The following is a 26,004-nucleotide window of genomic DNA, read 5'->3' as shown; positions in this document are numbered from 1 at the left end:
GTGCCAAATGTCACTATGAAATCTTAATCATTCAGGAGACTGTCTTCCCACTCTAGCTCAGTTAAATTTGGAATGACTTATTTTTTTTCCCAAGCAAAATTGAACACATGTCATGACGGTTGTTAGTCCTGATAGCCCTCTATCCTCCATGTCTTAGCAGCCCAGCAACATCTGCCCCCTTCCCCCCTTTAGAGGCAAGTAAGCTGCAGTTAAATCCTGGCTCTGCCCCCTTTTAAGTACTTGAAGTTTAAGGTGGTTCTTGTTTAAGCTTTAACACAAGAGATGAGGAAATTGTTAGTAATGCCTTTTTCAGATGAAGCTGCTGAGAATCAAAGTATCAGTAACTTGTCCAAGACCATACAGTTAACGCTGAATGGGGAGTCAAATTCAGAACCAGTCAGATCCCAACGTTCTTTCTCCTAAATTTGCACCATGCTGCACTTCCTTTGCAAGTCCCTGCGCTGCTCTGAAGGCACCACGGTGAAGGTGCTGCCACCACCACCATCCTACCCACTTAAAAATTTGAGTCCAGTGAGCTTTTCGTTGAACCTTCTCATTTGCTAATCCATTTCCTTTGAGGTCTTTTATAGAACTTTGTGAATTTGCAATGAACAACCACTTATGTTACATTGACTAACACCAATTTTGCATATGTAGTGTTATCTTGTATATGATTCCATTAGAGTATGTTTTGATTTATTTTGTTGCATTTTGTATTCACACACTGCAAAATACTATTTTTTTTAAGGAGTTGGTCAATGATGGTGATGAGATCTTGAAAGAAGTAAAAACTCTAACAGACAAGCTACATATAAGAGATGAAAAAATTGAGTCTATCAGGATTTGGTTGCAAGGGAATCTTCAAGAGCTGTGTTTTCTTATGGACAAGGAATCAGAAACAAACCTTAGTAAGTACATCTCAAGAGGCTTACGTGGCAAAGATCTTCATGTATTTTACTGTAGCTGGTGACTTTTTAAAAGCAGGAAAAATGCAAACAAAATAACTTGTTATCCCCATTCAACTAGCATGGATTCTCATTTGTGGACTTGAATCAAGTGTTGCAATGTCTAGACATATCTCCCCACCTAAGTAAGTTTTCTAAATAACTGAATCTTAACTTCTTATTACTTTGAAGTCTTATTTTTAATGTTTTCCCAAAAGCCTCTTGAACTTTCATATTTTCTTCGTAAACAGAAGCTGTTGAACATCATTTTATCTTCTATTTTTTAAAAGACTTATTCATTTATGCATACAAGAACTGGGGTACAGGCCAGAGATGCGGGGGGTGAGAGGAGTCACCAGAGACAGAGTGGGGAACAGAACAGGCAGACATTGAAATACACTGCTGAGGGGAGCAGCAGGTGAGACAGGAGAGGTCTGCTGCGCCATGTGGGTTGCTCCCTGGTGAGTCAGGGATCAAACTCATGCTGCAGAGACTGGGAATAGCTTCACAGTGTGGTTCTTAAGCCCTTGTGTCACCAAGGATGCTCCTATCTTTTCTTTCTAAGCTGAGTTTAACATTAAAAATATCAACTAAAGTCTCCTCTGAAAATCTGGTGATGCCTTGGGGCTTCTGATGTTAACATATCCTGTATAACATGACAGCCTCATGAGCAACAGTCCGCCCTTCCAGAGCACTGTCGACTTCATCTCCAGTCACCCCTCTGGTGTCATGTTTGATACGAGTGCCACAGAACTCTATCCAGATTTGGGACATAGTGAGAAATGGAGGAAACTCTTGCACAGTACAGCCCAGAGGTCCTGAGCAAAATCACACAGGAAGGTGGGAGGAGAATATGGGAAGGTGGGAGGAGAAGGTGGAGGGAACTTGGGAGAAGGATGGAGAGTAGAGTGTAGTGGGGAAATGGAGAGGCAAAATAAAAATGTCACCTGGCAAATGTATGGATTTGTTAGAGGCTAGTAAGTTTTAATTTTAAAGAGCATAATCACTAGATAAGCAATTTAAAGGCAGGTTTTTGAAAGTAAAATAGGATAATATAAAAGTAAAATGGAAAGAAAGTGGTAGGAATAAAAATATTCTGATATTTGGGAACAGTGATGTTCTCAAGGCATTACTTGACAGAGAAAGGTCTCATTAACCAATGAAGAATTTCACAGATAAACCTCTTCCTCAGCTAAACAGCCGTCACAGTGGTCCTGCCGGAGCCCACTGATACTGACCATGTGTATGTGCACAATGGGCCTCAGGTGGGTCTTGCTTTGTGTGTTCTTTGCTAGGCCAGGCCATCCCCAGCAACTGCACATCAAAAACAATGCTAAGGCTAAATCGCCTCTAGTCATGTCAGTTGCACTTACCTTCACATGAGGAAGTCTGTTTTTCTCTCAAAGCTGATGGAATCTTTGCGTTGGAGCAAACTTGGACTATATTGAAAAATGAAGCCCACTAAGTAATACATTCCCTTTTTCACTTATTTTAAGGCCTATACATTGACAGTCTATGGAAAGTAGAGAATTGCAGGGTGGAAATAAAGACAGACACCCCACATGAGAACAAGCAGAGACATAGTGCTTGACACAGCAGGGGACTCAGAATTGCCATTATCTGCTTTTGGCAGAGATTCAAAGGTAGCCAGGAGAAGAGGAGACGGATAGTGTGTGGGGGCAAGTTCTGATTTGAGGTTGTTGGCTTGGGGAAATTGATGGTGTTACAGGGCAACCGCAGGGGGAATCAGGGTGACACGGGTATAAGTCTTCACCCTCATGTTTCAGAGCTCCAGACAAGACCAAAAGCTGACAACAGAGAAAAAAATGAAAGGTTTATTTACAAGGGGAATGGGAAGGGGAGTAGACAGAGAGGAAGGGGGGAGAGAGGGGGAGAGAGGGGGAGAAAGGGGGGAGAGGGGGAGAGGGCCAGAGAGAGATGAAGATGGAGGGAGAGAGATGGAGACAGGGAGAAAGAGAGACAGAGTTTGAGAGAGACGGAGATGGAGAGAGGGCGGCAGACAGTGAGAGGGAGAGACAGGCGGTGAGAGAGGGCGACAGACAGAGGGAGAGAGAGAATTAATTGGTCGACATGTCCTACCAGTAATGCCTTCCGAGCTGAGCACAAGTCAAAAGCTAGAAAAGCAAGAGCACATTCTAAGTTATAAGCCAAGTATAGCTGCTTCACTCATCCTTAGTGTCCAGTGACCTCCCGTTCAGGAAGTCAGGACCGTGGTGTGCAGGAAGTTGTAATCTGGGAGCTCCCTTCGGCGTGGAAATGGAGGTGGAGTCTAAAAACATCCCTGGGTGAAGTTCCCTCAGGACATCATTCCTGGGTTCAGAGTTTGCCCCTTCCTACTTCTCTGACAGTGCAGGCTAGCCAGAAGCAGGGCAGCCTGTGTGGCCGGTTGGCTGACCTGAAGCCCACCGTGGCCATAAAACAGCTGTCTCTTGACCACACGGGGCTACTCCCACCCCTTCTCTCCCTACTCCCAGGCTGGTCTGTTGAGATTTGCCTCTGATGGAGACTCTAGATCATAGGTTTTAGATTCTCGAGCAATCTAGGTCCTCCAACTTGAGGCATTATGATCAATCCACACACAGGAAGCTATTTATAGTCAATAGCTTTTTTTTTTAATTGCCTGTTGTCTATTTAATATCGCACATATTAAACTGAGCTTAATATGACTTAATATGCCTCCTGACTTCCTGAACAGGAGGTCACTGGACACTAAGGATGAGTGAAGCAGCTATACTTGGCTTATAACTTATAATGTGCTCTTGCTTTTCTAGCTTTTGACTTGTGCTCAGGTCATATGTGAGATATCATGGCTACAAATAATCGGGGCACATGCTGTAAGTGAAGATCAAAGGAGTTTGGAGACCACCTATCTAGACCTCCCACCATCACCATTTCTACTCAGGCTTTCTTTAATGTAACCACACTGCAGACCCACAAGCAAGTCACAGGCTAAAGAGGACTGTGGGGCCCTTTGAACTCTTTTCCATAGTCTCTGCTGCTGCCTGTTTTCTCAGGTGTCAAGAATGTTGTGGCCATCCCTGGGCAAGTCTGTTGTCTACAACAGAGAACGGTGAACTACAGCCTGGGGGCTGGGCCATTGCCTTTTATTATGTGGAACTAAAAATAGTTTTTTATCATTATAAATCACGGGGTTGGGGGGGAAAGCAAAGGAATATTTCCTGACTTCAGAAAATTACATGTCCCTATTTCTATATCCATAAACCAGGTTTTATTTTTTCCAATTCCAATTCATTTTTTCAATTTTTTTTTTTTTTTTTACATCATTGTTCATTTTTAAACCATAGTTGCTTCTCCCCCTCCCCCACACTCAGCTGTAGTCCCCATAGAATTTCCTTCCCCAATGCACCCGTGCACCATCAACAAAGTCCCCTGTGCTCCTCCCTCCCTCCGATCCCTCCCCCACCTCCTCCCCTGCAGGATGCCTCTGATTTATAATTGTCTGTTTTTGCTTTGTTGTGTTTTGTACTGCTACTGTTTTTTTTACACTGATGTCTTGTTGACCCCTGGCCGTGCTCATTCCTTCTCAAGGCTGCCTGTCTCTAGGGGCAGAGCTGCTGTGACACAGACTGTGAGCTGCCAAGCCTAAAATATTTCAGTACTATCTTTCATTTGCTAAAATATTTACTAGCTTGCCAACCCCTGGACTAGAGCATTAGTACTGACATCTTCTCCTTTTGTTCACCCAGAGTGGGTGAGCTTTGTTGGCAACATGGCAAGGCCAAGCGGTCATGCAGGCTGGGACAAATAAGAGAGTATAAGGGCTGAATCCCTTGCTCAAGGCCACACAGTGGTGGACTAACTCTGACACAGTGACCAATGTGGGAAAAGTAAACATGTTCTTTTGTTACTGAAAATGAAAAGAATAGCACTTGGTTTTATTAAAAACTGTTCTCTCACTGAATATGTATTTTTCGGTCAATAGATGTTGGTTGGGAATTTTTCAGTTAAAAATACCAGTGCTATTTGCAGTTATTGCAGGGTTGCTTGTTGGGCATTGTGACACTGGAAATCGCTCCTATATTTGAGGTTCCTTCCAGATTTCACTATTAGCTCTAAACTAGTACTACTGAATGTCTGCTTTGAACCAAGCTATCGTGGCTCTGGGGTTACAATGGTGATTAAAAAGCTATAACCCCTGCCCAAGTGGAATTGCAGTCTAGTACAGAGATCTGTAAACTTTAGAGGGTCAGATCTATTTTGGCATTGCCAGCCATAAGGTCTTTGTAGCCTCTCAAGTTTGTACCTGCTGGTATAGTGGAGGAGACGTTGTTATGGAAAGAGATGTAAAATCCCCAGTGTCGGGCCTCCCCTATGGCGCAGCGGGTTAAGCGCTGCACTGTGAAGCTGTCTGCAGCCTCTGCAGTGCAGGTTCGATTCCCAGCCAGCCAGGGAGATTCCCACATGGCATGGCAAACCTCTTCTGCCTTCCTTGCCTGCTGCTCCCCTCAGCAGTGTCTTTTATCCGTCTGCCTGTTCTGCTTCCCGCTGTCTCTGGTGAATTCTCTCACCCTTCCGCGCCTCCGACCTGTATAAAATAAGTTCTTGTATAAAAATAAATCTTCTAAAAAAAAAAAAAATCCCCAGTATCATAAGTGCAATGACGGTGGGGCATAGGCCTCTGAGAACCTAAGCAAGCAGTCTTGACCTAGTAAAGGAATCAGGGAGAGGCCTCTGAAGAACTGGAAATGGAGTTGAGACCTGATGGAAAGTTTCTGGCTCCCCTAGTGGCTTCTGGAACACAGACACCCTGTGGACTTTGAGGAAAGGTAGACCCGGGTTCAAATTTCAGCTTTGCTTCTTATTTGTTATTTAACGTCCACTCCTAGTTTCTCTGCTTGTAAAATATAGATGATAACTAGCAGGAGTTTTAAAGCCTCAGGCCATATTAGGCCCTCATCAGGTCCCTGAAATGAATCACCCTCCTGACAATAGTCAATCTTGTCTCCTTGAATTCCTTGATTTTCTCTGTGAAGCTTAGAGTCTTCTGGCTTTGGGATGTTCCCTGCTGAATGACTTCTCTCACAGGTGACCTCCTAACATGCCCTTAATCTCATCCTGCTCAGCAGCCTTCTTTCTGTCCTCTGCAAGTCCTGGCCTTCTCTTTCAGGACCTCTGCACTAGCTTTATTAACATTTTGGGCACCACTGAGCCTGGCACTAGAACAAATAACTAGTACAGTTGAATAAGACTGTGTACCCAAACTGCAAAGTGCACACATTGTGAAAAACAGAGATGATTAGAAAACAGTGGGTTCCATCTAATGAGACTATGGGCCCTTTAAGTTTTTGTGGGAGTTGGGAATATATAGGGTTATCTTATCAGAGGATACGCACTTGAGCTGTCAAGAACTGCAGTAGTGGGCCTTCCTGGTGGCACAAGGGGTTAAGACGCAATCTATGAAGCTGTCTGCAGCCACTGCAGCATGAGTTCGATCCCCAGCCAGGGAGCTACCCACTGGCACAGCAGACCTCTCCTGACTTGCCTGCTGCTGCCCTCAGCAATGTGCTTCAATCAGTCTGCCTGTTCTGTTCCCCACTCTGTCTCTGGTGAATCCTCTCACCCTCCCCAACACCTCTGGACTGTACCCCAGTTCTTGTCTGCATAATTCTTAAAAAAAAAAAAAAACTGCAGTAGCATGGCTAAGTAACCTGCTGGAAATACCAATTGCTGGGAATACCCATTGGCAAGGTGGGGGACAGGCTTGTCAGAACTGAAATGCCAGACTTTGTCCTGAAGACAAATTTACTACTTTTTTTCTTAAAAACAAAAGGTAACCAATTTTTAGTGTATTGCCAAATAACTAAATAACTAAATAACTAATTTTTAGTGTATTGCCAAATAATGGCATCTGAATAGAGGTTATTTTTTAAAAATAAACAGATTTTTGTCTTGAAATTTCCAAAATCCTTTAGTATTATGCTATATACTAGGTTACGTATAAACAATGTACTCGCCAAATATCATAATTTAATGTGTATTCTACAGAAGAAATCAGGCCAAAAGGTATTTCAAAAGTTAAAAAAAATCCTTACCTGTTGAAGTTCTTTTTCATTACTGTGTTGAAAAGGGACTTGATGCAATTATCTTTCTTTTGTTTGTTAACATTAAAAAAAAAAAGCTATTAAAGCAGAATCAATTTCAGTAAGAAGTAATTTAAAAATCATTTGTCCAGAAATTGTCTACAGTTCTCTTGGGGAAAAATAAGGTTGTTCAGAACTAGGAAGAGTGCTTAGAGCATGATTCTCAAACATTGGAATTACTTGGAGGTTTTTAAAACCCCTCTGCTTGGCTTGCACTTCAGACTAATTCACCATGAATCTTTGGAGGTGGGCTCCAGACATGCTTTTGGAAATCTTTCAAGATGGCTCCAATGTGCAGCCTGTTCTTTCAAATCAATGGCTTTAGACAAATATGTAACTACGTAAACTGTTACATTTATCAATAGATCCAAATTAAACAACAAAATATTTTGACTTTTAAATCACCTATCCAGCACTGGTTAGTGAAATAATTACCATACGCTGTAGCAGTTAGTTGTAATGCACTACGAAGACATAAGTCAAAATTTAACAAAGCGAAACTATTATAGGATTTGGGTTGTTTTCTTATACTTTCAATGACCAATTTTTAACAAATTATTTAGTAACATTAGCAACCACAGTTGTGAATTGTTTCAGTCTTAAGGCAAATTTAAAATGCAGATACATATTAAGTATTCATGAAATTCTTTAAGGATTTATAATTACTACATGATTTGTCTTTTTGTATACCCACTTTTTCCTGCAAGAATAGAACATCTGGGAAAGTAATTACTAAAATGGCTCCAAATATAGTCAGAAGATAAAAGTTTGATAATCAAACTCATAACCACCCTACCTCCCACCCCGGGCCCAGTTAGGGCTCCCATTATACAGCTATCCAATGGTAGGTTCTTTGGACAATTTAAGATTTTAATGGGCACTAATAACCACCCAAACCTGTGTGAGATATATAATTTTAATTTTCCTTTTATTCCTATAGAACAGAAGGAAAAGAGCCAGATTAAAAAAACCCACGTTTCAGAGGCTGAATGTACTATGAAAAAGATATCAACAAAGAAAATCTAGTAAGATAACTTCAGGTGAATTCAAAAGGCATAAACAAAATGACAGAAAACGTGAGTGCATTTTCTTATTTTGTGACTGTCAAAGGAAGTCTTAAAAGTTTGAGCTATAACAAACTCATGCAACCCCACCAAAAATCAGAATCAGTAAATAGCCATATAAATGCAAATGGATAAATAGATTAGGAGGTGAAGTGCTAAAAATTTTATTTTGTTCATGGTTGCCACCATGAATCTCTTGAAGCCTTCAAAGAATTAAAATAGGACACCTATCCAAAACCAACCATGGGAAAACTGTTTATATGCTGTATATACCCACTGTACTTTGTTAAATCTGCAATCAATTTTTTTTACATTGCTGTTCATTTTTGTACAGTATTTGATTTCTCCCTTCCGGTGCAGTCCCTGTAAATATCCCACATCACCTGTGAGCCCTCACTATGGTCCCTTGTGCTCTTGCCACCCGTTTTGATCACCTTTCCTTCCCCTTCCCTGCTAAACCTCAGAGCTATAGTTATCTACAAGGTTGGTTTTTAGTGTGTTTTTTTTACCTTTTGTTCAGTTTCCCTATATTCCTCCTGTGATATATCATCTGGTATTTTTCTTTTCCTCCTGACTTATTTTACTGAGCATATGCCCTTCCAGCTCCATCCATATTGCTGAGGATGGCATGAGTTTATCTTTTTTGATTGCTGAGTATTATTCCATTGTGTATATATACATCTTTTTGATCCAACCATCTGTTTTTGAGCATTTAGGTTGTTTCCATATTTTAGTTATTGTAAACAGTGCTAAAATAGATATAGGAGTGTAGGTTTCCTTTTGAATTAATATTTTTGTGCCCTTTGGATAGATTCCTAGAAGTGGAATTGCTGGGTCATGTGGTAGATTCATTTGTAATAATTTGAGCGTCCTCCACATGGCTTTCCATAGTGGTTGGACCAGTTTGCATTCCCACTAGCAATGTAAGAAGATTCCTTTTTTTCTCTACATCTTCACCAGCACTTACTTTTTTTTTTTTTAATGTGGGCCATCTTTATTGGTGTAAGGTGGTATCTCATTGTGGTTTTGATTTGCATTTCCCTGGTTATAAGTACAGTTGAGCATTTTCTCTTTGGAGAAGAGTTTAACTCTTCTGCCCGTTTTTTGACTGAATGGTTTTTGTTGAGTTGTATAAACTTTTTGTATAGGGTGCCAATATTTTCTCCCAACCTGTAGGGTGTCACTTTGTTTTGGTTACTCTGTTTTGCTGTTCGGAAGCTTTTTGGTTTGATGTAGTCTCAGCTGTTTATCTTTTCCCTCAGTTACTTTGCTTTGGGGGATGTCTTCAAGGATGTTTCTGTGATGTATGTCATGTGGTGTTTTGCCTATGTTCAATATATTCTGTGGTTTCAGGTCTTACATTCAGGTCTTTCATCCATTTTGAGTTAGTTTTTGTGTATGATGTGAGATGGTGGTTTAGTTTCATTCTTTTGAATCCAGTGGTCCCGTTTTCCCAGGACAATGTATTGAAGAGATTATATTATCCTTGTTCCAGTGCATATTCTTTATTCCTTGTCATAGATTAACTATATGTTTGACTTTGGATTTTCTATTTGATTCCATTGGTTTGTGTCTGTCCCAGTACCATGCTGTTTAATTATCACGGCTTTTTATTTATTAATTTAATTATTAATTTAAATTAATAATTATTAATTTAATTATTATGGCTTTAAGCCTGGGAGTGTAATGCCTCCATTCTTTTTTTGCTCAGGAGAGCTTTGAGAAGACATCAATTTTAAAGGTGCATCCTAAATCAGAGATGTTACAATGGGGCGGGGAGAGTGTCTTGGGATCAATAAAAAATAGCGTATGTGTATATATAGCCTTAAAAGTGCAATATAAAAGGACATATTTGAGTATGTATATTCATTTGGGAAAGAATCTTACTACTAATCTTACTACTAATCTTACTACTTAATGTCTTACATTATTTTCACAATTAATATGGCAAAACACCAACGTCAGACACTTGAAATTTCTTGATTAAATTTTTTATTTTTTTTTACAGAAAAGTAATAATTTGAAGATGTCTTCAAACAAACTACCTATGAACAGAAAACCTGTTAAATAAGTTATGCTCTATTTTTCTAATAGATCAAAATACTGTTGTCGGTGAAAATAAATAGGTAACAAAACAACATATTTTACTTCCATGTTTGCTATCAGACCCCACAAATGTTTGTCCTTATAATACATTATAACTGAAGGCATGCACAATTATGCCAATGCTAAGGAATTCAGATTATATGCTCGAGTTTTTCTTAATAGAAATGGAAACCACACATCTCTAGGTACACAAGAACATGATTTTCCCTAAAGAAAACAAATTGTTGCAGAGGTAAGTGCTTCCTAACAGGCCTCTAGTATAACAATGCTTTCTAAGTATATAGTGTATTATACTATGTAATTTCAGACTTAGAGAAATGTCTGAAATTTCTGTTATTTTTATTGACAGTTAAAACATAGTCTGTTTAAGTCAAAAAACAAAACATTAAGATATACTCTTATTCCCATGTATAACAGCAGGTTACTAATATACTTCATTTCTCTATTTACTAGAACACTTCTGAGGTGGGTTTTCTTTTTTTTTTTTTGGCATTTTATATTCAGTGTCCATTGGCTCCTTCTGAGAGTATCCGTGAAGGTTCAGTAAATTTTGCAGTGAACAAGTAAAAAAGTGCTGGTGTGGGTACCAAAGCCAAAAGTGGTAAATCTTGCTCGAGTTTATCCACTCTGGTAATGGAGATTATTCCATAGGCATGGAGTAGCCAGTGGCTAAAGAGAACAATAAGTCTTTTCTTTCTGACCAGAAGATCATAGCAGTTCTATACCATTTTAGGAAAGAAAGAAAAGATAAACATAGATTATTGTAATGAATCAGAGTATTTGTTACATTTTAATTTAAAGTAGTCTGTTTTCACACAGAATTACAACCTCAGAATCACAGCTAAAAAGAACCTAATATTCACTCATTTTGGCCACTATACAGCTAAGCCAGGTTTCCTCCAGTCACCGGAGCACTCAGCAGCAGCTGAGTCTATAGGAAGTACAGACACCCACTTCCTTAATCCATTATTACTGGAGCCTCGATAATTACAAGGAAGCAGAAGTCACAGGTGATTACTGAATTCCTTTTAATCTGTTCTCCAATATGCAGAAATTGAAAGGACCAAATTATAAAAAGTAGTATCTAAATGTGTAATAAAAAACCAAGTGTAATTTGCAATAGGTTAACTACCCACTACCTCTTGTAAATGCCTCATCAATTCAATTAGAGCTAGACTGTCTCTTCCTGATTCAGGTCACCATTCTGATTCATGTGTAGCATCCTAACTGACATACAGAACATTTTACATGGGAGAAATTCACAAGAGCAGAGCAACAAGTAATTTGAAGTTATTTTATGTATCCAGAGTAGTTATCGATAATTTAAAAAACTTTATTTTATTCAATTTCACCCCTCAACTCTTTCTTCAAAACTGAAAAAAATAGCAAAATCCAATTTGCTCGTCTTCTTTGAAGTATGTTACATTGTTGATAAATGATTACAGAGAAAAATGGGGATAGTACAAAAATTAAAAAACATTGGAAAAAATACTGTAAAAATAGTCTGGGTTTTTCCTCTGCTAAAAGTCATTAGGATTTTTGTCCTCTCACTCTTTCACTAATATAATAGAAAAGGACCGTTAATAGTAAGCACTCCAAAATAGTTAACAACTTACTTTCTTTGAGTTGAACTTTTTATGTTAAAAATATTGAGAAAGCATTTAACTGTCGTGAGCAGTAAAAGTCAACATAGACACTAGATTAGCAAACATAGGAGGAAAAAAAAAATCCTAAGGCACTTTACACTTTTCTTTGGAGTTTAGCCTCAAACGAAAGTTCTTTCTAACACTAGCCTTCCATTGAAGTACTAAAATGTTAGAGGCACAGAAAGAGTATTTCTACCCCCTAAAACATACAGTATTAAAAACCAGCATTACCTCAATAAAGTTTTTTTAAAGTATATTTCAAAATGAACATATCACAACTAATATAACTTAATGTTATTTCTAAATCACCAAAATATTCTAGATATTAGAGGGCAAAATAAGTATCTACAACTGTGAAAATAAAATTGGGGACAAAATAGATGGACATGGAATACAGATAAAATTACAAAGGACAGTGTTGATACTGTAAAAGTACAAGCTTAATTCTCTCAAAATAGTGTTAATCTGAATATTTTAATAATTACTTCCTATGTGGGTAAAAAATGTAAGACGACTTTTCTCCAACACGCTGGACAGTTGAGCCCAACTAATTCATTAATTTCCTAAGAAAATAGTCCTGTATCTAACCTTTCATAAATTTAATGTCACTAAAAGCTAAGTGACTTCATTTAGCCACGGGTTACTAAAACAATCACTAGTACCATATTATAACACTACTATTCAATTCTCAAAATTATTATAAAAAATCTTTAACAAAGGAAAAAATATTTCCTACCTCTATTTCAGAAGCCGACATGTACACAGCCAGAGTAACCAAAGACAATACTAATATAATGTAGGGGAAGGCATAATCTGAAAAGCAAACATTGGTGTTATATTGAAAATTACACAAGTTTTCTGAATGAAACAAATTCAAACAGTAGAATTTCCCACAGTCAAAAACTTTCTCAGTCAGTTCTATGAGAGACTTTAGTTCTAATACCTTAAGGAAGGGCTGGCAAATTTTTCTGTAAAGGGCCCGACAGTCAATTGCTTAAAGGCTTTGTGGCACATACAGTCTCTGCCTCAGTCACCCAACTCCACAAATGAAGTGAGAATACTAGGCAAACACATAAATAAAATGAGCACATCTATGTTCCAATAAAACTTTAGGGACAATAAAAAGTGAATTTTATATAATTTTCATATGTCAAAAAATACTATTTTCTGATTTTCTCCCCAACCATTTGAAAATGTGAACCCATACTTGACCCAGCTTTAATAGACCCCCTGCTTATGACATTCATTGAATATAAAGAATTAACCTTTTTCCTGCAGCTAGAATATCCATGTACCAAACTTGGGAGAAATGAGAAAAACACTCAAATAATTTTCTGATCCAAATGGGGAACTTTGGTTAAGAAAAGTAATCAGCTTTAAGTATTATTTAGGAAAGTTCATACATCATAGGATAAATGGATCATTCAGCTCTTACTTTCTAGAAATGTCTACTTCAAAGAGTGTAGTAATATTTTTTTTTTTAAGATTGATTTATTTATACAAGCACTGGGATATAGGCCAGAGGCTAGAGAGGGTAAAAGAATTCACCAGAGACAGAGCAGGGAGCAGAACAGGCAGAAGCACCGAAATACACTGCTGAGGGGAGCAGCGGATGAGGCAGGAGAAGTCTGTGGCACCATTTGGGATTCTCGCTGGCCAGGATCAAACCCGTGGACAACCTCACAGTGCTGCACTCAACCTGCTGTGCCACTGGGGAGGCCCAAGTATAGTAATATTTAAAACAAAAACTTTTTCTTACAGAGTACCCACACCTTTCTCTTAAAATGTTTTACATTCACACACTAAAACTGAGAACAAATATCTCAGACTTCCATACTCCCTTGCTATGAACTCAATGCTTGTGTTCTCCCATAACTTCATGTTAAAATCATAACCTCCAATGTGATGATATACGGAGGTGATTAGGTCATGAGGACAAAGTCCACATGAATAGCAGCAAGATCCTAGCAAGCTCTCTCACCTTCTGCTCTGGGAATACCATGTATCAACTAAGCAGGCCCTTGCTAGACCCCAAATCTGCTGGTGTCTTGTAAACCACCCAGTCTATGGTATTGTTACAGTAGACTAAACTAAGACACCCCTACAAATTTTTTTTCAGTATCATTAATGTGAGTTCATATGATGCCCTCTGTGATTAATTTCAGCAGACTGCGTAAGCTGACGTTTCGTGAGGATGAGTAATAACTCCTTGATCCTCTATGAATGTGTTCTGAGTGGAGTTAGTAACAAAATGATCTAAAGACCTTAAGGGTAGAAAGGCATTTTCCGGGCCTCCCTGGTGGCACAAGGGGTTAAGCACAGCACTATGAAGCTCTCGGCAGCCTCAGCAGCACCGAGTTAGATCCCCCACCCCAGGCAGGAAACTACGCACAAGGCGCACATGGCGCAGTAGACCTCTCCTGTCTTGCCCGCTGCTCCCCTCAGCAGTGTGTTTCAGTCAGTCTACCTGTTCTGTGTCTCTGGTGAATCCTCTCCCCTCACACCCTGCACTTCTGGCCTGTATCCCAGTTCTTGTATGCATCAATAAATAAGTCTTTAGAGGGAAAAAAAAAAGCATTTTTCAATTTCCTCTATTTCATAACCAAGACAATTGCATATAATAACACTACCTGCAGTCCAGACATAAGGATTGTTGAAAGCTGACAATTCTTAATCTTTCCAGCCTAGACAGCCCTCCCTAGTTTTAGACTAGCATAAATACCTGTACTCTTGGATATTCCGTGAATACCTAAAACTGAACTGACCAACCTATTTGCTGTTTCTAATATTCATTTCCTAGTTAATAAGTCAGTAAGTTACGTTATCATCTTATTCCTATTCCTCAATCCCTGTAATTTGTTACCTGGCTTATTAACCCTTTGCACTCCGCTGTCCCCTCTCAGGGGACATCGGAATTCTAGCATTATCACTCGGATGTCCCCTCTCAGGGGACATTGCAATTTATTAGTGATTACGGGGAATTGAGGTTATTTTGACGCAACTTTTTGAGACATGCATGTTTCCCTGAAGTTTTATCTTGAAATGGCACAAGAAATTAAATCAAAATATCATAAAATGGTTCGGAGTGTAAAGGGTTAATTAGCTACCTACATCTTCAAGATAGTCCATTTCCAGAGCTTCTCTGCTTTGGGTCAGTTAGGCTTGGTTTATTACTATAATAATTTCATAAGTGCTACTCCAGGTTCTCATCTTCAGGGCAATCCATCTACTACAGTGCTACCAAGTTATGTTCCTAAAACATAAAGCTGATTATGTCACTCCCTGCCTCAGATCCCTTTCAGTATAGGTCTCTTGCTCCCTAGAGCAAGAACAGCAATGTCAAACGCTTATAAAAACCAGCCAGGCAGGTAAAAAATGGGTTGACCAAATCCGAGAAAACAGGGGAATGACAGGAGATAGAAAAACTAGATTTTCAAGTACCATGCAAGACAAATGAAGCAATACACCTAAGATTACACCAGAACATAAGGGAATAACATACTAGTCTCCAATTACCTTTCCCTTGGCCTTACCCTCAACTTTGCCCTTACATTGAACCAAAGTTATTATCAAGCTACATTACTTGCAATGTGTTGCTGAATTTTGACAGTCTCTTTAGGCCAGAAGGCTTGCCCTCTGCAGCCTGGCAGGCTTCATTTAAAAGATGGTACAAATATCCTTGCATTGTTCAATGGCCCATATTCAAACAAACACCATACATACTATGTTCTCTCAACTATTTATAGCTTATTATATGTGTCTTAACGTCTTTTTAATTCTTTTGCCTTGCAGTTCAACCTAAATGGTTACTGATTAATGGATATATTAAAATAAAGAGTATATTGAGGGTTTTTTTTTAACTGTACCCAAAATGTTTTCATAAACGAATTTGGAAATTTAAGGCCTAACTTAATGGAAAACAGTACATAATATCATGAAAAATTTCTATATACTATATGCAAAAACTAGTTTTTGTTTTAAAATTTATGTTTAGGCTTTTAAAATCTTCCTATTTAGATTAAAAGCTGCAAATACAAGGTAGTCTATAAATAGAAATCAGTTCTCATTAGCTGCCACTGATTTCTTGAAAATTCCATTTCATTCCAAGAAAGCTGTAATTCATAAAAATAAGACTAGGGCCTCCCTGGTGGCCTAGGGATTAAGTCTCAGAGCTATTACCACTATGGCCTGAGTTTGATCCCTGGCCAGGAAGCTAACCCACATATGGTGCGGCAGACCTCTCCTGTCTCACCTGCTGCGCCCCTTACCAGTGTGTTTCAGTAAATCTGCCTGTTTTGCTCCCCACTTAGTCTCTGGTGAATCCTCTCACCCTCCCCCAACCCACACACACACACCTTTGGCTTACACCCCAGTTCTTCTATGCAAAAAAAAAAAAAAAAAAAAAAGACTTTTAGCAAATATATATACAAGGGCTTACTTTCAAGGACTGAAAAACTATTTTAAAAAGTTCTAAAATTATACTAAAAAAACACATGTAATGATAACTGTATTTTACCCACTTTATCCCATAAACTTACATAAAAGGCCTCCACCAACTGCCTGAAGTATGGTTAAAATTGGGAAGAAGTAAAGTGCAGCATAAATACTTTTAAATCGATCAGACTTCCCTAACCCACAGGCAATCTTCTTTACCAGAAGAGGTCGGAGCAGCATCATTAATACCAAGCAGAATGCATAGTAGATAAATACAATGGTGTACCTATAAAATAAGAAATTTGAACATTAAAAATATGCTTTAAAGTAACTATCATTGATCATCTTTAAATCAAAGCTACTAAAAGGTCTAAAAAGTATGTTAGGTTTATTGAGTATTCAGACTAGTGGAGGATTGGTCAAGACTCACACACACTAACAGGAAGGACATGCTGGTACTTTTCCAGGAGGAAGTTTGGAAACGGATATCAAAAATCCTAAAAATGTTCATGCCCTTTGATCAGCAAGTTTAGTTGCTGAAATTTATCAAAGCAAACCAATCTGGGATACACAATAAACTTTGTGCACAATAATAATATCATAATGATATCATCACATAATAAAATAGAAGTCAAAACAAACACTTACAGTGGGTAGACAGCTTCATGAGTACAGTGCACTGTGGTGATGTAATCTGGACTTGGGTTGTAAAGCATTGTGTACCAATCAGAAAGCATCAGTACGCGACATGAATGGATATAGAGAACACCAACTGGATCACTCACAAGTAAGGTGATAATAGCTGCCATACTGCATTCAAATAATGCTGTGATGTGCTGGAAAAGTGCACTGGAACTAGCAAAACAAAGGAAGCATAATTACCACAGATTTCAATAAATGGCTTTAAATAAAACCTGTATGCTTCAAGGTGCAAATTCTAAAAAGAAATTTTAACTGAAACTAAAAAAATCTTCTAAATTGACAAAAGCCAACTAGATACAAAGACAGAGAAGACTTCAACCTAGTTTACTAGAAAAGGACACTCATCCCAAGTAACAGTGGCACTTCTGCCAGGTAGTTTCAGAGATAACTGGTCTGCCTTTAGGTTCTCAGTTTCCTTCTGTGGTCCTTTTATCTCTCCCTGACACAACAGACCATGACAATAGTTCTGGATAGTTCATGCATTCTTCTACCTCTTCAGTGGTACTGGTTTCAGTGTGACCTTTCCAATGCCACATAAACTTTACAGTTACTTTGCCAAGTACCACAATATAAATCCACCACAGATTAGTTACTTTGGTGTTAGTTACCCCACACTATTTATGATGCTAGAAATGGAATACAGGAAGGCAAATGAGTTTGTATATTGATCTCACAGTCACCCTCTTTACTAAGCTCTTATTATTTCTAATGTCTAGTCTTCAAAGTTTCTGGGTTCTTTAGCAATGTTTCAGTCATCTATCACTGCACAGCAAACTATACCAAAACTTAGCAGCTTGACTATTTCTATTTTGTGGTTTGACGGGGCTCCACTACCGAGCCTATCCTGCACCTTAGTTGTTGATTTGGGAGGCACTTATCCAGGCGCTGCAGTATTCAACAGGACTAAGGCTCTGGGCTGTGAGCACAATGTGAGACTATTGAACACAGCACCATGTGGTTTCTGTGTTGTCTTCGGTGTTCCGCAGTTTAATTGTAATGAGTGTAAGTGGCAATCTCTTTTAATTTATTCTGCTTGGAATGTGTTTTACTTTGCAAAGAAACAATCTGGTACATCTGTTTATCGTACTTCTGTAAAATCTGAAGCCAGCAGGAATTATAAATTAACTATAAATACCTGATGGGGAAGCCATGGATTGGCTTTTCTTTCAGTGATTCTTGTAACTGGACTGTCCCTTGCAGGAACCTGGAAGCGATTCCTACGCAGCAGAAAATGGTTCCTTTTGCATAAAACTTTGGCCTGGATAACTCCCACACTCACTCAGTGTGGATCTCATATCCTTGTGCCTGAGCTGATATGCTTCAATAGCTACTCCTGAGAAGAAATGTTTTATGCTGCCCTGCTGGCAAGCTGTGTTCCTGAGTAGACTGGGGCTTAGGCTACAGAGCCTGAACATTTCATTGAATCTGGGAGGGCTCCCTGTAGATATTACAGAAACATATTGCAACTTCTCATGCCATGTTTCCTGTCTCATATTTCATGTTTTCTTTTCTTTGTGTTGTACTGTTCTTTCTTTACATTTTTTTCTAACTCATGAAATCTATTTTTAGTTGTTTATCTGATGACTTTTTTTTTATTTTAGCAAATATGAATTTTCACTTCTAGGAAGTTCCTTTTTTTTCCTGATCATATCTCTTATTCATTCATCTTAATCTCTTATTGAGTGGAGATTGTGTGAGTGCATCCTTTATATCTTTAAAATTTATATAAGTAGCAGTTATATATTCTATAGCTGAACACCCATTATCTTTGGTCCTTTGGGAACACATATAAACTGTTGTGTAATTGTTGTGTTTATCAACTCTCAGTCATGCTTATTTTTATTTGGTAATCAAGGATTATGAGCTCTTTAACAGATCATAATGTGCAAGTGTCTTGTGGGTCAGGAAATTGAGAACAGGAAAGCTTTTTAGGAAAGAGAATTTGCTTCTTTCACCAAAACTCATCAACCACCATTTTCCTGGGCTTCCACAGCAATCTGAGGTAGTGTTCAGCGCTGGGTGCCCAAGATTCAGAATCCAGACTGCAATGCTGCTACATCTCAAGCAACTCTCCATCCCTAATGCCTGCTTTGTTACTCTGGCCTACGGTGAAGGTAGAGTTGTTTGTTTTCTGAAAGAGAAGAAATCTAGATCTCCACTACCTCCAGAGAGATGAACAATATCTTAATTAGTGTGTCTTTTTCAGATATTGTTTCCTGCAGGAGGGTCAAATTAGAAGGACAAATTAGTCCATGCTGTTTGAAGCAGAACTCCTGTAGCATTTTATACAGATGAAAACACTGAATACATAAACATACATTCATATTATGTAATCTGATCTTTTGCCTCCTTTTAGAATTTGTATTTTGTAGATACAAAATGCCAACCTCATCATTTCTTGCCATTACTTTATTAAAACATATGTCACCTATCAGGTAAACTGCCTCTTCAGATACAGCTCTGAGGTTATCACCACATTTTATGAATATTCCCTCAGACTCTCCCAGCCCCCACTCTCTCCATATTCTAGCCTCATTTAATCCCTATTACCTCAGCCCTCATTTCTTTATTGTGTAATTTTCTGCCTTATACTTCTGCACATCTTATTCCTGATGTTTGACACTTTTTTAATTCTATCAAAAACTACTCGTTTTTCAAACTCCAACTTAGTTTTTTTCTTCTGTGAGAAGGCAAAATTAGCTTCTTCATGCCAGTATTAAAACTCTGTACATGCCTTCTATTTTTATTTGGTAATCATGGATTATGAAGTCTTTGCCTCATGCCTCTACTATAGAACCTCACACATAGTGTGAGGATTTGTCTACTCATCCATCAAATTGTGAGTATCCATATTTTAGTTCTCTCTGAATTACAGCACCTGGAACACTGCAAATATCCCTAAAGATGACTGAGTAAATATACTGAAAAGTATAAATTACATAAAAGTAAATTACATATGAAGAAAGCTATAAATTACATAAAAGTAAATTACATATGAAGTAAAGCCTCTGACCATATTGCATAAAATTATGCAATTTCTACCTGTTTCTGACCTGGCTTTAAAGAAAAACAAATTTAACAATAAGCTCTAGGGAAAGCAAAGATACCAGAAATGAAACTCATGACTAATATTAGTCTACCCCATACAATACTGGGTGATATCATGCCGAGGGAGACAGCATTGATTCTGTATATGTATCTGTATATATACAGAGTTGGGTCTGCATATACATCTATCAGTAGGTGTAAGTTAAACTAAAATCTGAAGGACAAACAGCAGCTAGGTAGAAAGTTCCACTCAGAGAAGAGAGGATTTAAGGTAGAGAAAAGAGTTTAGTGAAAGGACCTTACGCAAGAAATATTCTGAGTTAAAGAGGCCCTGTGAGACAGTATGATGACTGCATGTATAAAGGTAGAATGTGGCTCCTTGTTTCCCACAGAATAAAGTTCACATCCTTACGAAGGACCGTCATATTCTGGCCTCAGTCTACCTTTCCCGCACTCCTTTTGTTACCTTTCATTTATATGCAATCCATACCTGGACCACCCAGACTACTTCCATTCCCACTCAACAGACAACTCTCACCTGCATGCTGTTCTCTTTTGCGTAAAATTTTCTTTTTGTTTAAAAAGTCTCTTGGATCCCAACCAGCACAACTGATCTGTTTCATTCTTTGTAATCCCCGAGCACTGTGTTTATAACACTTCTATATACATATTGTTTATATACGTTTAAGACTGACTTATATTGTAATTAGTTGTGTATACATTTGTCATTTCTGCAAGATTATGACTATAAACCACATTGGTTATTTTTTTATGTCCTACCCTGAAGCATGCGCTACCATTAAGTTTTCTTGTCACACTCAAAATAAAAAGCAAAAATAAATTAACTACTTTTAACACAATAGAAGAAGTATACTTGTTGATAAGTTCTCAATGATAATTACGTCACCAACAGTCCAATGAGACACAGTCATAGAAAATGCTAACCTCTTTTTCCCCGAGTACCATTCAATGAAGAACCAATGTAAAACAAGAGGAAGCATAGCCATAAATCCGAGATAGAGCCAATCATAAAGTTCTGGATACTCTGTGCAAGGCTGACAATATTTCTGTGCATTTGTTCTCTGTCCTCTTGGACACACCTAAATATAAAATAAACAGTATTTCCATTGCTTATGTGCACATATTATTTGAGAACATTAACACCACCCAATTATTCTATAAGACACCAGTTCAAATGTCTGTTTACAGGTGCATCTTTTAGAAATAAAAAAGGAAACCTAAGTAAAACAAAAAGAAATCTACAACATATTTTTCTATAACTGTAGAATGCTCTTAAAGAATTCCTTTTACTAAACTACTAAAATAATTAACATTAAATGAAAAACCTACTTATTAACACTATAAAAATAAATGCAGAGAAACATTCAAGTTATAATGTCAATTTTCTTGGATGTCCAAGTCATTGTAATATAGCAATAAAAACTAATTATGAACTTGTAAGATGTTTTTAAAAAATAACAATCAAAAAAAGATTACAATCAATACAACAAACTATTAATGCCTCCCTATTTTCTTATACATTAATGAGAGTGAGGAAAAAAAGTATTATACATGTGAAATGATCTCAAAAGCAAAAAGATTTTGCAAATGAAATAACAAAGAAACTTAAAGACTTACCCCACACTCTCCATATATTTCAGTTGAGCCATTTTTAGATAACAGGGTCTTCCCACAATAAAGTCCAAGGCATGCTGGTTGAATATCGACCGCTTTTTAAAAACAAATGTCAGTATGGTCACATCTTTTATGGTATTAAATAATACAATAGCTGAAGCACTAGCATAAACATTTTAACACAGTTCAATGAAAAAGGTTACATATTAGACAAAAGGCTTGATACATTTAGTTTAAAATTTAAGTTTCTCCTTTTACACTGTGACAACTGCAGATTTACACTGGAATCTTGTTAATATGCTTCTTAAGATTAAGATCCTCAACTAGTAGAGCGGGACTAGCCCCAGAACTCAGCCTGTCCTGGTAGACACCAACGGCTCTAGCTACTCACTCTTGATCAGCTAATCTCAACCTCTGAGTTTCCATTTTCTAAAATTAAAGACTAATAGAGAATGGCCACCTTTTATTTTGCCCAATCAGGACAGTACGTGAATACACACACACAATCTATTATCACTTACAATCTATTACCACTTTCATTCATAACAGAATACATTATAATGACAGAAAAGTAGAAAGGACATAATTTTAAAAGGGGCAGTTTTAACTTTAAGTTCACCCCTATGAAAAGCTTGCCACATTTCATGAAGCTGTCATAGCTGTGACCAGTAATTAGGAAACCCTCTCTTAGAATGAACCCCCTAATCTCAAGGCTTGGCGAAAATTTAAATGCAGCTGTTCTTTACCAAGACTGCCTTTAACTTCACCAACAGAACAAGTCATTAAAGGAGCCTTTTTTGTTTTGTTTTGTTTTCAGTGGCATCTAGTTGATCAATTCATTCAAAAAACATACTGAGCATTGGATTCCACTGGTTAGGAACCGCTATAGGGCAATCATTTCCCAAATTCTTCATGATTCACAATCTAGACCGCCTGGCCCACAAAGCCCTTTCACTTTTCAGTGAGCAGATATTTTTTATTTCTTTCCCTTTGTGCTGCTGAGGAAAAACAAACAGCCCTGTATGGTAGGTGATATCAGGCCTTTCTGCCCTCCTGCCATTAGGATTGATGATGGATCTGCGGTCCTGAATACATGCCTGATGGGGGGCACCTGGAGTAGAGTGTGGGCCTATGTAGATATGGGATTCAGCTGGGCTGAGAGACAGAGCTTATAAGGGTGGCGACACGGGACGCCAGCAGTACCACGAGAGCAGCAGAGAACACGACCACCAGAGGACGCTGGAGAGCCCAGACAGAGTGAAGACTTGCTGGGAGGCCTCCCAGCCTCCCGGCCCCCCAGCACCCCTGCCTGCTGTGTACCTGGTAAATCCCAATAAAAGCCTGCAAAAGCCACTGAGGGCTCCAGGACTCCTCCTCTACTCCATCTGCTCGGATCACAGAGATCCTGCCCTGTGACCATTCCCGCCCAGTCTCAAATATGCTCCCTCTACCTGATTTCTGGCCTATTTGTAAATCCATGGGCGTCTTTCCTTAAACCAGCTGTATTCACAGTGTACTACCTCAGTAAGTGAAAAAGAATTGTTTCAGATTTTTCTGAGAAGGCAGAAGTTAAAAGAATTGAGAGCTACCCCACGGGCTCTGCATCCAGCAGAGGCTTAATAAGAACACAGGCGAATGCAAGTGAAGTTTCTCAAAACCCAAGGCCTGAAAACCACTGTGGGGAACGGAAGGCAAAAGCCAAGTAACCCTAACAACAGCCTGACCCCCAGTCACTCTCCCTCTCACCGCCTCCGGTGCCCGCGAGCCCCGGTCGCAAGCGCGCTCTGGGGCGGGGCCTCGCCCGCCCGCGGGCCCCGCACCCCGGGAGGCCGGCGCCCCCGACCGCAGGTGGGCCGCGACGAGCCCCCGCGTCCCGACCGGCTTTCCGCGCTTCCCAACGCGCACGTCCAGCAAAGCCGCGGAGGCGACATCTGGAAGACGACAAAGGCCTCCCCGTTCCCGGGGCGCACGAGCGCGCCCCCCGCAGGGCGTCCGGAGCCGGGACCCCCGCCGCGCCCCGCCCGACGGTAAGCGGGGCAGGGCCCAGGACGCGGCGCTAGCCGCAGGGCCGAGCCCGGAGCCCGCAGCGTGGGGCGGAGGCGGAGGCAGGGACCGAGACCAGCGCCGCCCGGGGTCCCGGCGACACTCACCCATCGGCCGCGGCAGGCGCGCCCGGAGGCGCTCGGGCTCGGGCTCGGGCTCCGGCCGACGCCGCCTCCGCGCCCGGACATCCGGGCCCCCGCCGCGCCGGCGGCCCCGCCTCCTGGTAACCCGGCAACCGCCAGAAACCCCGCCCCCGAGCTTCCCGGTGACGCCTCCGAAGCGCCGCCCGCCCCGGTGCCGCGCGTCCCGCCTCCCGCGCGCGGCGCGTGTGTGGGCGCCGGGACGGAAGCTCGCCCGGGGCCGGGGGGACCCGCGTCAACATCCACTGCCCGTGCGGGCTGGTGGCCGCCTTCGTGGAGTGCGAGGGCGGCCACAGTCGCGGCCCGGTGCGTTTGTTTCGCGCTGGTCACAGGTAACGCGGACCCTCCCCGCCCCGGCGGGGCCTCAGACCGGGACTCAACTAACTGCACTGCTGGTCTCGGGGCTGGAATCCGTACACCGCAATAACTCGCCCCCCGATCTTTTGCAATTAATTAAAAGCTAATTCTAAATCACTGCAACTACCAGCATTTATGATGGTAAATTTGAATCAAAGTATTTATTTTACATGTGGTTGATATTTTTTTTTTGTAATTTACAGTTTAAAGTCCATCATCCTGAAAGCGAAGATCTTGCCTTTTTGTATGGAATTTTATTTAAACAGATGGAAAAAATGCCTATAGTGAGGAACCAACCACCAATATTTGTGTTTTTGCTTATGAACAGGTATTGACATTGTAATGTTTGCCACAACAGCCAGCCATTATGAACCTAGAGCACCGTGAACACTCTTCATTTATTCTGAGACAGGTGGACATGGTGCCGCAGACCTCTCCTGCCTCAACCGCTGCTCCCCTCAGCAGTGTATTTCCATGCGTCTGCCTGTTCTGTACCCTGCTTTCTCTCTGGAGAATCCTCTCACCCTCCTGCACATCTCGTCTGTACCCCAGTTCTTGTGTAAGTAAATGAATCTTTTTTAAAAAGTGTAAAAGCCATTCTTATAAAGTTCACAGCTGTATAGAAACAGGGAGTGGGCAGAGCTGATTTGAGGGGCTGAGGTTGCCAGCGCCTGTTCTCGCTGTCATGGTTGGTGCATCAGAAAAATCACCAACTCTGGCTTCACACAATCTGGGTTCCAACCCACACTGCAGGCTTCGGCCTGGAGTCTCCTCCTGTGCAGGGCAGGCCGTGGGGGGCCAGGCTTCTACTCTGCCTGGGTCTCAGTCCCCCTTCACACTCCAGAGGGGTCTTCAAGCAGCTCAGCAGCATCCTGAGCCCCAGTTTCCTCAACCATGATGCCCTACAGGACTGTGAACTGGCACACAAAGGCAAACGGACTGTGTCCCAGGGGTGCTTGCTTTCCTGGGTCTCAAGGCTGTGGTGCTGGGGTGGGACCTGGCTGTGCTCTTCTGCCCACTGTACTTGTTCTGGGATCTGAGGTTTGGCCACTTAAAATCAAAGAGTAGCCTTGGCCTGGGCCCCTCAGTCCATGTAGGACAGCCAAATAGTCGCTGAACACCAACTCCTCTCAGAAAAGGAGGCTTTAATAGCATGAACATAGAGAAAACTGGAGAAATCTTACCGATGCTGTGAAAAACCAATGTTGAGCACCATATGATGGGGTTTTTGGAGTTGCAGGATCCTTGGGTTCACTCTGGGAAAGCTTTCCTCAGAGCTCCCCTTAAGCGGCACGCAGCGAGTTCCCCAGGCAAGTTTCTCCATGAGACGGAGATGTTAGTTATATTTAAAGAACAGGTTTATTAGGGAAAGGAAAAGGGACAGGTTTGCTGAGAGAGGCCTGCATGGTTGCAGGCAGGCGGCCTTGAGGAGATCTGCTTCTGCTGAGGGAGGTCAGTGAAGAGAAGTTTCGGCATGGTTCAGGTCCCTGGCAGGCAGCAGGCTGCTGCCTTGCAGAGGGAGAACATTGGAGAGAAGAGGCACCTGCATAGGCACATGTGGGCAGTGGGAGTACTGCCCCGAACCAGTGCAGAGACCGCCCTGATATAGTCCTTTTCTCTTTGGGACCCTGCCCTGAGCTAGGTCTCTCCATGATTCCAATGACAGCACCATCTCTCATAAAGCTCAGGTGGTGCTCAGCATCATCATGAGACCTGGGGATCATTTCAGATCATGTTCATGGGCCTCCCAGAGGCCCTGGGGG

At 40.5% G+C, this 26,004-nt stretch overlaps 2 protein-coding genes and 1 long non-coding RNA gene across 3 annotated transcripts in view; 2 read left to right on the top strand and 1 right to left on the bottom strand.

The window, feature by feature from the left end:
- CCDC175 (coiled-coil domain containing 175) overlaps window positions 1–10,287 on the top strand; it is a 57,409-nt gene extending 47,122 nt beyond the window's left edge. Inside the window, exons 19-21 of the mRNA XM_037503447.2 lie at window positions 749–908; window positions 8,007–8,142; window positions 10,139–10,287. Of these exons, the coding sequence (XP_037359344.1) occupies window positions 749–908; window positions 8,007–8,092 (246 nt within the window). The 3' untranslated portion in view covers window positions 8,093–8,142; window positions 10,139–10,287. The remainder of the gene's footprint in view (window positions 1–748; window positions 909–8,006; window positions 8,143–10,138) is intronic.
- On the bottom strand, window positions 10,091–23,901 carry LOC119239146 (JNK1/MAPK8-associated membrane protein). Its single transcript, XM_037503448.2, has 7 exons — window positions 23,852–23,901; window positions 21,705–21,796; window positions 21,012–21,166; window positions 16,965–17,171; window positions 16,421–16,602; window positions 12,619–12,695; window positions 10,091–10,955 (listed from the first exon to the last, which is right to left on the bottom strand). Exons 1-7 carry the CDS (start codon window positions 23,853–23,855, stop codon window positions 10,737–10,739), a joined length of 936 nt encoding a protein of 311 aa, XP_037359345.1. The 5' UTR covers window positions 23,856–23,901; the 3' UTR covers window positions 10,091–10,736.
- A 218-nt stretch (window positions 23,902–24,119) lies between these two features.
- LOC129145081 (uncharacterized) lies at window positions 24,120–25,625 on the top strand. Its single transcript, XR_008550135.1, has 3 exons — window positions 24,120–24,216; window positions 24,445–24,569; window positions 24,654–25,625. It is a non-coding gene; the product is annotated as an uncharacterized LOC129145081 (long non-coding RNA).
- Window positions 25,626–26,004: the final 379 nt, after the last annotated feature.

Source organism: Talpa occidentalis, unplaced genomic scaffold (assembly GCF_014898055.3).
Source record: "Talpa occidentalis isolate TD23 unplaced genomic scaffold, MPIMG_talOcc4v2.1 talOcc4.11, whole genome shotgun sequence".
NCBI classification, from domain to species: Eukaryota; Metazoa; Chordata; class Mammalia; order Eulipotyphla; family Talpidae; genus Talpa; species Talpa occidentalis.
Note: the sequence above shows the minus strand (reverse complement) of the source record. Positions and strands in the feature narration are given on the sequence as shown.

Excerpts from the sequence above, each read along its gene's own strand:
- LOC119239146 (XM_037503448.2), bottom strand. Across the intron at positions 21,167-21,704 it reads AAATATATGGAGAGTGTGGG|GTGTGTCCAAGAGGACAGAG; the intron begins GTAAGTCTTTAA and ends TTTTATATTTAG. Across the intron at positions 17,172-21,011 it reads TGGTACTCGGGGAAAAAGAG|TTCCAGTGCACTTTTCCAGC; the intron begins GTTAGCATTTTC and ends TTGTTTTGCTAG.